The sequence below is a fragment of the Antechinus flavipes genome, chromosome 3 (assembly GCF_016432865.1).
Source record: "Antechinus flavipes isolate AdamAnt ecotype Samford, QLD, Australia chromosome 3, AdamAnt_v2, whole genome shotgun sequence".
NCBI lineage: Eukaryota > Metazoa > Chordata > Mammalia > Dasyuromorphia > Dasyuridae > Antechinus > Antechinus flavipes.
Genome location: NC_067400.1, coordinates 534485036 through 534498206, shown reverse-complemented (window position 1 = coordinate 534498206; position 13171 = coordinate 534485036). Strand labels below are relative to the sequence as shown.

General features: G+C 34.9%; 1 protein-coding gene across 1 annotated transcript in view; it reads right to left on the bottom strand.

Annotated features, from left to right (window-relative positions):
* The window catches only part of CCDC81 (coiled-coil domain containing 81), a 70754-nt gene that overhangs the window by 36307 nt on the left and 21276 nt on the right, over window positions 1-13171 (bottom strand). The window contains exons 2-5 of the mRNA XM_051987287.1: window positions 10557-10618; window positions 7220-7376; window positions 3739-3995; window positions 2027-2106 (exon numbers count right to left, since the gene is read on the bottom strand). Coding sequence (XP_051843247.1) covers window positions 2027-2106; window positions 3739-3995; window positions 7220-7376; window positions 10557-10618 — 556 coding nt within the window. The remainder of the gene's footprint in view (window positions 1-2026; window positions 2107-3738; window positions 3996-7219; window positions 7377-10556; window positions 10619-13171) is intronic.

The following is a 13171-nucleotide window of genomic DNA, read 5'->3' as shown; positions in this document are numbered from 1 at the left end:
TGAACCACAAAATGTCAGAGCTAGAAGGGACCTCAGAATATAAAATGTTAAAACTCAATAGAGAATGTTAAAGCTAGAAGAGACATTGAAACAAAGAATGTTAGACCACAAACATAATGTTAGAAACTAGAAGGTAAGCTTAGAAATCAGAATCTTGGAACACTGGACACAGGATGAAAAGGACCTTAGAATATACGTTATTAGAACACAAAACCAAGACTATAGAATTGAAAAGATGTTTTTAACGCAATAATAGCACACATACAAAAATGGATTACATATCAGAATTAGCGATGTTAGAATACAGAAGGGACCTTTGAAATCATCTAGTCCAATCCCTCATTTTACAGATGAGGAAATTGAGTCCTAAAGAGGTCAAATAAATCTGGTTCATAACAAAACAGATTAGAACTAAGACTAAACTATTTTCTATCTCCTGGCACAATGTGCTACATACACCCAATAACTAGCATGGCTCTATTATCACAAATACATATTACACAAAACAGCCAGCTATTTTTTCTTTAAAAAAAAAAAAAAAAGCTTTTCATTTGAAGTTTCTGTTTTCCTGTTCCTCTATTCTATGTATCTCTATAGAGGTACATAATAGAAATGAGTGATTATTGAGTAGATTTGGAAAAAATATATAGCCTTGTTGGAAGAACATTGTTAGAAACTATGCCTTCTCACCATACTATACCTGCATACAAATGTACACAACACACACACCCACACACACATATATGCGCTCATGCACATAAAATCATTAATATAGGGGTGTGTGGAAAGATGGTAATGACCTTTGAAACAAGGAATATGCGCAGAGTTCTGGGACTAGAGTCACTCAAAAAGAATACCTATGTAATGACACGACATTGGCATTCTTTGGTGGATTAATAAGTCCATTGATAAGTCTCCCATTAACCTCTAAGACTCTTACATACATCTGGCTTTAGGGCCTCATGTCCCTAATCACAGTACTGTAGTACTTGGTCAATGATGATGGCCTAAACTATATTTCAAAGGTTATCACAAAGTCTTTCAAGAACAATTCCAAAACAAAATTTATTTTAATTTTGTTAAATTTAATTTTAATTTTAAAAAGTAAACAGAGTGAAATAAAAACTTGGGGCAGGAATCAGAGGACCTAAGTCCTGGCACTAATTCTGCCTTTAAACTAGCTACATTCTAGTCTTATCTTCTTTCTAAGCCCATTTTGATCTCCAGTGAATGAGGAGATTGAAGTAGATAATTTTAAGGTACCCTCCATCACCACTAACAGACTATAATTCTCTATTTATCCCATACAGAACTTTTAGGAAGAGTGTCTAGGTATATCAACTTCCTCCAATCTATTCTCTTATGACATGGTCTTGAAAGCCTTTGACCATCTTGGTTATTTTCCTTTGGAAGGTTCTTTAATCAATAAGCCTTTCACCATCTTGGTTATTTTCCTTTGGAAGGTTCTTTAATCAATAAGTGTTTCACCATCTTGGTTATTTTCCTTTGGAAGGTTCTTTAATAAGCCTTTCACCATCTTGGTTATTTTCCTTTGGAAGGTTCTTTAGCTAATCAATGAGTTCTCTAGCTATCAGATCGCCTTTAGAGGATTCTCTAGCTTACCTTCCTTAAATGATGGGGAGGAGTGTCCTAGGACAGAGAAGAATGGAACTATAATCTGAATATTTTCTCTCATATATTTTATATCGATATTAATATGATGTTTGAAGATTTGCAAAGCATTCCACACATTTTTTCATGTGATCTTCATTAACCACTCACTATCCCTTCTCTCATTTCCTGATTCTGTAGACTGGCTGCAGCATCCACTTTGTCAACCCTTATTGAGACTCAAGTCTCAGGAAAGCTCTGAGCTGGACTAGATGGAGTTTGGTTTTAGCTGGGAAGGGATGGTGAGGATGAGTTAGGACCCAGACAGCCAAAGTAATCCCGGAAATCAAAACAAATGGGTCAGAAGAGGTAGAGTAAATGTTTGTGTGTGAGAGAACTCAAGGGCTATACTCACCTTGGGAAAGCACATACGCTGTAAGGACGCTGTGCAGTGCCATCTCTGATAGACATCACTGAGTCCGAAGTCCCAGGCCTCTGTACCACAATGACAAAGATTTTTTTTAAATGCTCATTTTTACCCCAGAAAACAAAGATTTTTTTTTTTAACAATCTAATAGGAATTGCAGTAGACTAAAAGATAAAAGTCCACTGAATCGTGGCTAGTTGCCAAATTTTTATCATCTTTTACAACTTTTTTTAAATTTACATTGTAATCTCCCCTCCATGCCCTCCCCTAAAATACTTGAAAACAGCTACTCCATTGCTTCATGTGTCATTTTTTTTTAGCTAAATATTCTCAGTTTTTCAAGGCCCTTTGTCATCCTAGCTGCACTGATCTAGTTAGTCTCCAGTTTGCCAATATACTTCAACTGTGGCATCCATAAATACACACAGCACTCCCAATGAGTTCTGAAGAAAAGTGACTATTATCTTATTCCTAGAATCTCTTGATGAAGCCCTTGTTATATTAAGCAGCATCAAGCTGCAAGATTTCCTTAGCTTTTTGCTGCATTTAAAAATATTCTTCTGAGGTACCCATTACTTAACAGACTAACTGTTCAACAGGTCCATGACACACTTGCTCTAGAAGCTCTGTTCTAACATGTCAAGATCCTTTTGGATCCTGTCTTCCTATGAATTCATTATTTCTTCCAGTTTTGTGTCCTTTTTAAATATGATGCACATCATCTATGAATTTTCTGTCATCAATAAATCTGTTAAACAGTCTAATGCTACATTAGACTTAATAATCAAATGTCAGAGTCAGAAAGGACTTCTGAGACCTTATAATACAAGACTCAAATTTGCCAGATGAGAAAATCTAGTAAGCCTAGAGAGAAATAATTTGCCCAAGGTATCAAACCTAGTGATAGAACTAAGAATATCACTTAGGTATCCTAATCTGCAACCTTGCCACACATGACCTTGGTTAGATCAATGAACTTCTCTGGGTTGAGCTCACTTATAAAATGAGGAAGTTGGACTATGATGATCTGACTAGAGTCATCCTATGAAATATGGTTTTCCTCATTTATGATATATCTTCAGTTGGCAATGACTTATAGTGGAAATGAATTTCCATAGTGGAAAGAAAAATGCATTTGAGTGTTTAGGAAGTTGTGTTTGGATCCTGCCATTTTTATTACTTATGTAACAATGATCAAATTCTTTAGCCTCAGTTTCCTCATCAATTAAAATAAGATAACTAAACTGGTCACTTTCAGTTCCAAATCCTATGTTGCTAAACAAAAGTTGCCAACCCACAAGCCTTTCTACTAAGTGATTAATAAAGTGAAGACTTGGAAAATCTTAAGAAAGTTCTTATTAAAGGAGCCCATTATGACAATGGTAAAATGGATTAGGAATAAAATTTAAATCTGGAATTCTACCATTTGTCAGCCATAGAATTTTTATCAAGTCACTTAAATTCTCAGTTTCATCATCTGTAAAAAATGAGGAAATTAGACTAGATGACCTCTAATGTTCCACCCAGCTTGAAATTCTATGATCCTCTCAACTTGAGCTTTTCTTAAGAGTAGGGCTCATTCTAGAGGAGTAAGAGTATGCCCTACTCTAAGAAAATTCACTGAGAATTCATTATATAATTCATTAATTCACTGGCACCATTTGGGAGAGGTAGTTAGAAAAAGGAAGAAACCAATTTACATTTGAAAGAGCTTTAACCAGATTCCCACTTCCATCCATGGCACACAGGAAGTCCTTATAAAACCTCATCTTCACTTTGCTGTCTCTAATCATAAGGACCCCTATTCCCTTGAATGTAAATTCCACATTTTGTTTGACAGAAATGGATCGGGATAAAAAGAGTAATGTTTCCTTCACACATCCTTCCACCACATCCCTGTTAAAAGGACCCTCCAGGGATATCATGACGAAGTTAAGCTGAACGACTGGGATATCACCTGAGTAGGGGGAAAAATAAATGGGAGAGAAAATTAGGATATGGATCATATATTTTTCATAAACAGCTATCTCATCTGTGCTTAATAATTCAAAATGTTTTACAAATAGTTTGTTTATAGTGTGCTTCCTAAGGATTACACATGCAAAATTTTAAAATGTAAGCATCCTAATATCTTATCACTTAGTAGAGAATATTTCATTTTGATTTTGTATCCCAAGTATCTAGCATAATGAACAGAGGCAAGAAGAGAAAAGTACTTTATTTTAAGAAATACTTATGAGGAATTTCAGGAACCAGCACCTTTTTGAAATAAATATTCATTGTGTATATATAATTATAAATATATAATATACTTATACATATGTGTATATATATTCTTCCAAGTTTTCTAAGTAATATGCAAAACAACCTCTTTCACTTCTTAATCCTGAATAACACTAGGGAAAATAAGCTAAATAACCATTCTGGAAAGCAATTTGGAATTATGAATCAATATTTATTAAACAGTACATACCTTCTGACCCAATAACACAACTACTAGGTTTATCCCCAGAGAGATTAGAAGGGAAAAAAAGACACATATGGGCAAAAATATTTATAGCAGCTTTTTTGTGGTGTTAAAAAAAAACAGAACTAAGGGAATATCCATCAATTGGAGGATTATTGAAAAAATTATGAGAGAGGGGGGATAAATATAGTGTGAAGCTTACTCTCCTCAGAATTGGCTCAAAGAGAAAATATTAGACATATTCAGTTTACAGAGAAACTTCTCCCACTTCATTGAAAAGTGGGAGAGAAAAAGCAAAAAGGGAAGGGGTAGGCTAAATAGAAAGGAATACAGAAAAAATTATGGTATAAGGAATGTAGTAGAATACTATTGTACTCTTAAGAAATTGTGAAAGGTATGATTTTTGAAAAAAACCTTTTTTTAACTGATACTGTGTGAAGCAAGCCAAACTAGAACAATTTATATAATAACAAAAGTATAAACATGTTTGAAATCAATGCAATGACTATCCTTAATTCCAAAGGATCAATACACTGAAGCATGTTACCAAATTCTCAATAGAATTGATAGACTGATGCAGAAAGATATATAGACATGTCCAATGCAGGAATTTGTTCCATTTGACCATGCATATTTATTACAAAAACTTAATTTTTGTTTTTCTTTTTTTTTAATGGGGTGGGGAGGTTGAAGCAAAAGAAAAATGGTTTATGCTTACTGAAAACAAAATAAACCTTTTAAAATAAAATCAAGCTACACTGTAACATGTTTAACTTGTATAGGACTGCTTGTCATTCTGGGGGAGAGGGGTGAAGGGAGGGAGGGAAAAAGTCGGAAGTGAGTGCAAAGGATAATGTTGTAAAAAAAAAAATTACCCAGGTATGGGCTCTGTCAATAAAAAAAGTTATAATAAAAAAATTTTTTTTAAATCAAGCAATCTGTTTCAGGTAGAAGTTCTGTCATTTGAGAAAGATCCATCTCTGACAATAGAAGCTATGGAGGAAGGATTAATCTCTGAAAAGGGATTACTTTTTGCCTTTTCCCTTACAAGTCTTACAAAATGCAATGGAGAAAAGTAGATTTTTCTACATGTCCTCATTGGTAACGGTGCCTTATAGCAGTGGAACTCAACTAACAGGAAAAATTGCACTCAGCATAAAGGAGCCCTAACAAGTGTAACTGTGAAATCCAATTGATCTGTGAAAGAGAATAGGTCCAAAGTTACCTCTAGCAAATATGCTATATTCAAGAGGAACAACTGCAGTTTCAGAGTTGTGAGTTGCTTTGGTTCCATGTGTAACTTACAGGTGTGTTTCTATATCATTGCACTCTATATGTATTCCCACTTTTTGTAAGGATATCATAGGCATTTTTTTTAAAGCATACCTCGGAGGTTTATGGAGGGTATATTTTGCTACCATTGCTTTAGCTATGCTGTTTGCCTTTGCTTTAAGCTAACTGTGTCAACTGGCTATTTGTTAAAGGTGAATATAACTGGCAGGGACCCAAAAAAAATAGTTTTAAAAGTGTGGCTCTACAGCTATACGTGCAAATTGGAGGATATTCTGGAAAGGTGGGATTATATAGAGATGAGGAACTGAGCTCCAGAAAGATCAATTAATCATAAGGTAAAGCTTTTACTAAACACATATGTTCTAGTTATTGGGGATAGTAGTGCAAAGAATGGAGCAATAATACCTACTTTTCAAGGAGCTTATATCCTAATAGGAAAACAAATGGCAAATATTTAAGTTTACACATATTAAATATAAAGAAAATAAATACAAGACAAAGTAACTAGGAAGAGGGGGTACTAACAACTGTAAGGATAAAAACTTAATGAAGTAAAAGATTGTTATTTAAAGGAAGAGCTTGATTCCCTGAGTCAGAAGGGAGGAAAGAGTGTATTCCAGCCCATTACAAAGTCAAGGAGTTGGCAGGTAGTTTTGTATGTGTAAAGTACAAAGAAAAGATGGAAGAGGAATAATGTACAATGAAGGTGAAAATATGGTGACCCCAAGTGTGTTAACTCTGCTGAAGAATTCTTACTGGGGAGATAATAGCTAACAACCATTTTCCAACTACCAAAGGGCTTAGTCCAAAAGAGTAAATGTAACTTACTTGAAGATAAACCCTTTGGGAATGGTGCCTAGAAGAAGAAATAATGTCCTCCAAGAAATATCTATAGCTCCATTTACAAGAGGGGGGATGACTTTGGGGGACCATATAGCCTCATTAGTTCCCATCTCTATAACACAATCTCCAATATTAATATTTAAATATGTGGACAGATTTTTAAATATCATTAATTCACCATAGGGCCCCAATCCCTGGCATACCTGGCAAAGTAAAATTCTTTTGACCCTATATGGCATTGGAACAGTAATTTCTTAATGCAATTATTCTGTAAACTGTATTATTATAATTTATTACATAGTTATACTATTATATAATAGACTGTAAGATAGAGCTATTAAACTACTAGCATCTTTTCCCTAAAATATATTGTCTCCTCCAGGACACCCAAGGTATTGTTCTATGAGACCCAGTGGATACTTATTAAGTGTTTGCTGATTAAATGAATCATCCATGCTACAATCCATAAATTGGAGTAGACAAAGTAGATGTTGATGACATTTTGCCCTTTCTTGTTTTACCCTGTATTTGTATTCAAGTAAGGAAAGTTGGCTTAATTAAACTTTAAAAAAATTTACCAGGAGTAAATATTTTGTTTTGTTTGAGTCCATGCATTTGGGCAAACTTCTCGGCCATCACAAACACAGGCCTCTGAAGTAGAATAAATTTATTGTTTCCTACATCAAGTCTTTGTCTTACGAAAGTGAAGGTTCCAAATCCCGGAATCTGGACTCCCTAGAACAATAAGAGATAGCAATGAGATGAAGTTGAGGGGGTGGACTGAAAAGAAAAAAATCATACTGTGTCCTGCTACCAAGATTAGAATAAACCAATAGACCTGAACAAAGTTAAGTCTAGGTCAGAAAGAAATCAGGTTATGGAAAATATAAGTTATATATAATTACAAAATTTAAGAGCTCAAAAAAACCAAATATTATCTAATCAAATTTTTCATTTTCTAACAAAGTAGAGAAGTTAGCAAGTTAGTTTAGACTGGGTAGTCTCTAACATTCCTTCCATCTTTAATAGCCTATTATTCCAAGAAATATTTTAATATCCCTTAAAATTCATATAACAGCTCTGTGATTTCTGAATCTACTGGTATTCATGATCATTAGATATGTTATTGCCATGACATCACAAAATAGGTGCAAAGAATTGAAAATATATGTTGTGTATAGGACTGCTTGCCATCTGGGGGAGGGGGTGGAGGGAGGAAGGGGAAAAATTGGAACAGAAGTGAGTGCAAGGGAGAATGCTGTAAAAAATTACCCTGGCATGGGTTCTGTCAATAAAAAGTTAAACAAAATTAAAAATTAAAAAAAGAGAGAATATATGTTGATATGGCACTTTTTCCCAATTTTCTATAGGATTGACATAGTCCTAGAGAAGTGTATGTTCTTTGTTATTTCAATCATTCACAAATTTGAAGAGGAGAAGCTAAAGGGTTAACAGACTCCGTGTTCCCCTACTACTATTTATTTCCCTCTTCAAACTGCCATTGCTAACAGCTGTCCTATTAGATCTCTTCTTCATATATTCTTCCAATCTTCTTCCTTTCACAGAAACCCAGATTCTCCCAGAACTCTTCAACTAGTCACCCTCTGTAGCACTAATTCATCTTTTCATCTTCCCTCCATCCACTCTGGGCCAGGAGGAGGCAAGACTACTCCTTGATCTTCGTTTACCACTTCCAGACCCTTCCCCTCTGCACTGTAATTCAGCAACTCTCCTCCTTTGAGATTTATTCCATCTAGCCTTATCACAGGTCCAATCCTTAGTGATATCTTGAAGTTTCCTAGAAAGCAGTCTGCCAAACTCCTACAAAGGAGTGACACTTGGGTCCTCCCCTTCTTCACCTCCAAACCCTTTGCCTTCTGTCTTCTGGTCTTAATACTATAGACACTTTTTCCTCGAAGTTTATTAATGATGCCATGGAAAGAACACTCAATACAGAGTCAAAGAATCTGAATTTGAACTCTCTGGATCGCAAAGTTCAGTGACCTTTTCTCAGCTCTCTTATTTCTTGACCCCATCCAAGGTTTTTGACAAGGTAAGCCATTCACTCCTGAATACTTTCTTCTTCCTTGACTACCATAATAATGGTCTCTTCTTTTTCATGTTTTTTCCCTATTCCATGAAGCCTTACCTGATTCTCCTAATAGGTAATGATTTTCTCTTTGATCTTATACAGTAGCACTCAACCTGCACTTTAATGAACTTCGTGTGTTACAGGTTACCTGTTAAAGTTACTGCTGTTAATATCTTATTCCTCCCCATTAGACTAAAATATTGTATATCATCAGCACCTGATACAACACTTTATAGCACAGTAAGAACCATGTATTATAATAGTAATCAAACAAGCAGATCATCACAGAATGTGAATGGTCAGGCTACACTGGGCCAACATTTTGGGGGACGACACCAGGAAAATAGCTATTTCTAAAGGATGCTAAATTCTTCCTTCATTTTCTCTTCCCCAGGACATCCTGCCAGTTTGACCAATGTCAAGAAGATGCTTCCCTATGAATTACTCTTCCCACCCTTTACCCTGCCCTCTCCTCTCTGGGAACTGCCTGAGCCTTTTGGGAGGAAATTATATAGTCCTATCCTTTGTTCATATTTCTGGACACAGTAAATCTTGTCACTGAGACACTCTCTCTCTCTCTCTCTTTTCCCACTTATTTTCATAAACTCATTTGATTCATTTATTTAAGCCATAAATAGGAACTGTTATCTTCCCTAGAGCAATATTGGCTAGTAGAGACAATGTAGTGTCATGGAAGGAACATTGGCTCTTGAGGCAGCAGAGCAGGGTTCAAGCCCTGGTTTTGTTTCTTACTAATTGTGTGACTATAATCATATCATTTTAGCTCAATTTCCCTTCTTTCACAGGCTTGTTGAGAAAAAAAAAGAGCTTTGTAAATTCTAAAACTCTATAGAATGAGTCATTATTATTACTACTAGAGTACAAATTATTATACCTTATCTAGTGCTCCCTACAACCCCAGCTACTAATACAGGAATCTATATACATATTATCATTATAATTGTTATTATTTATTATGTTGTTATTGTTGTTATATTATTATGTATAATATGTTATTGTTATAATGTTATGCACAGAAATTGTACATTATGAGAGTTATCTCATTTGATCCTCACAACTATATGAGTTAGAGGGAGACAGTTATTATTATTTCCATTTTACAATTGGGAAAACTGAAACAGATATAGGTCGAGTGACTTAACCAGAGTCACACAATTTTTAAGTGATTGAGATCAAATTTGAAGGCAGATATTTCCACCTTGTCCTAGCACTATATTCACTGAACCACCTAGCTACTGTTCATAATAATGCATTACTAGGGACAGTAATTATCCTCTCTCTACAGAATTCCATGGATACAAAGTCAACATTAGAATGGTTAAACCCATATCCTATAATAACAGGGGACCAAAATAATAATAATAGTACTTAAATTTTAAACTTACAAGGCTGAAAATTACATGTTCATTACCCTGCTTTCAGCTGCCCATGCCATAAGTAATTATCTTATTCATAAGTAATTAAGTATAATTGTTCATATGAATGGGGCAAGCTAAGTGACTCAATGGACAGTCACACAAGGTCTGAGGTCCAGAAGACATCTTCCTGAGTTCAAATCTGGCTTCAGACACTCAGGTCTGAGCTGTGAGATCCTAGGCAAGTTACTTAAACTCTGTTTGCTTCAGTTTCCTCACTTGTAAGATAACTAGAGAAGGAAATGGCAAACCACTCCAATACCTTTGCCAAGAAAACTCCAAATGGAGTCACAAAAATTGAATAACAACAAATAACAATCCATATGAACCCAGCCCACTCACAATTTATGATATGTTGGTATCTGTAACAAAGATGATAAAGCCTACCTTGCGTAAGGATAGTTGCCGTTCCACAAATTCTGACACATTTGCCCAAATATTAGAGACTTCTGAAATATGAGGGAAAATATAAAGTATCATGTTAGTACCCATTACTCATTAAATTTCTTCAAAAACTGAAAAGCAAAATCTAATTAAAGGTAACAAATGCCCTATTTAAGGGAAGCAACAAAGGGATTTAGTAGCAAGAAGTGGTTGGTTCTTCTGAAGTCAGAGAACCCCAACTCAATAGTCCTACTTCTAATGCCTATCACTGATGTGATCTCAGACAAATTCACCTATCTTCCCTGAGTTTCAGTCTAAAATAACTGTGTTTAACCAGATGGCCTTTGTCCACTTCAGATCTAGGCTCCTCGAAGTATTACAATAAATCCTGGACCATAATGCCACATCCTCAGAAAATGAGCACTTCCACATGTGAGAATTGTCAAAAAGAGAGCAAATCTCAACTCAACAACTAGTTCTGTGATCAGGAATCAGTCATTTAACTTTTCTTCCCCTCCGTTTCTTCATCTGTCTAAAGAGTATAATAACATTTTTACTCTCTGTCTCATAGAAAATACTTTACAAGCATTAAAATATTAAATAATTGTTCTTTAAGTGTCAAAAATCTTTTTACTTTAATCATTTTAGATGGAAATCTTTCTGAATTATATCCCTTATAATTAGGGGCTGAGGACTGGAAAGGAAAATAGCTTAATTTGTTAAGATTGTGTCTCAAATAATACATTATAAGTTAAGTAAGGTCCTGAAGGAGAACTCCTGTATATTAAGTGAATAATGGATTTGTGTGGATTTTGTAGAATATGGATTTTGTGCCACCATAATTTTGGGAAGTGACCTTTGTGACTTTAATCCAGAGGTAGCTAAGACAACAGTTATCTTTGGACATGAACTTGGTGTAATCAATGTTAACTAAGAACTGAACTAAGTTTTAAGCCTATTTGCCCTAGAATTGGTGTGGTTTAGGGTAGAACATGTCCCTAAAGTGTTGAAAATAGGAAATTCTTCTTGTGTTTTTAATATCATATCTTTGAACTGAAAATCATTTTTTAAAAGCTAACTTATATGAATGGTTAATTTTGAATAATTCATCTCTAACAATGAAAGAGGGGATAGAAGGGACACAGGCTATGGGGGCTCAAGCTAATAGTAATAGAAAAGAAACACCCAATACTTTTAAGTCAACCTCCCTTCCTCTTCACAAATTTTGCCTAGATATTGGAACCTGGCTCTGAGAAAAAGTTAAGATGCAACTGATATACTGAGATAACATGGTAACATGGTGGATAACCAAGTGCCCAGCTCTCCCATTTTTTTTTACCAGAAATTATCTAAGAGCAGCATTAAATTAAATGACCAAAAAACATCCAAAAAGAAATTTCAATACATCCCCTTCATCCAGGCCAGAACTGTCCAAAAATATAGCAAGAAAATGCATATCCTCAGTAAGGAATCGTCTCAGAGAAACTTGTACAAGGCAAAGTAAAAACAGACCACCCAAAACTCTGCTTGGGAATTATTCCAGGAGTAATAGAGAAAATAATCAAGGAAATCTCAAAGCAGGCAATGATTACCTAGCTCTCTAATCAGTGGAGCTCCAAAGAATACAGAAACCAGTTAAGCTTCCTAGGACTAAAATCTCTCAAAAACCCTAAGAGTAACAGAAGACCAATTTGAACCATGATAAAGAAAACCTCAGTAAAGAAGTCCATCCTGAATAAGGAAGAATGGGATGGAATGGGGACAGAAGCCCACCCAGCATCCTAAACAAGGTGGAGGAAAGACCACCCATCATTCTTAACAAGGAATCTCAGGAAAAAAAGGAAGTCAGAAGACCACCTAGCACCCTGAACAAAAAAGTCCTGATGGGAGCAGACCATCCACTGTTATGATCAAGAAAGCCACAAGAGTGAAACAAGACTACTTAGTACCTATCAAGGAAGATTTATGGTGAAAGAAAAACCTGACCAGCACAACCAATTACAAAGCTCTGATTAAGAATACAGAAACCTGCCATTGCTCTGAGTGAAGATATACATGTAAAAACTAATTGAAAAAATCCAGGAAAGTGAAGTCAAAACCAAACAGTACCAATTACCCAGTCTAAAAACTTAAGACTGGCACAAAATAACAATTATGGAACCAAGGATAGAAACATGAATAAACTCAACAAAACAGTAACAATAAAGGAATATTATGGATCCAGGGATGTTCAAACATAAAAAGAAGAAGAAAAAAATAGCTCTACATTATATCTAGGAAAAGCCTCAAAGCAAATCATAGATTTGCCACAAATCTTACTAGAATTCCTGGAAGAATTAAAGCAAAAGTTTTAAATTATAATATCTTCATTATTATTATTAATGATACTAGTAATAACTAGCATTTATAAAGTTCTTTAAGATTTGCAAACTACAAATATATAAAATTAGAGCGCTAGAAGAAAGAATTGGAAGAATTAATATCTTAGTATAAGTAGTACAAAAAATGTTATTCTTTAATCATTTCAGTCATGTCTGATTCTCATGATCCCATTTGGGGTTTTCTTGGCAGTTATACTAGAGGGATTTGCTATTTCCATTTCCACTCATTTTACAGAT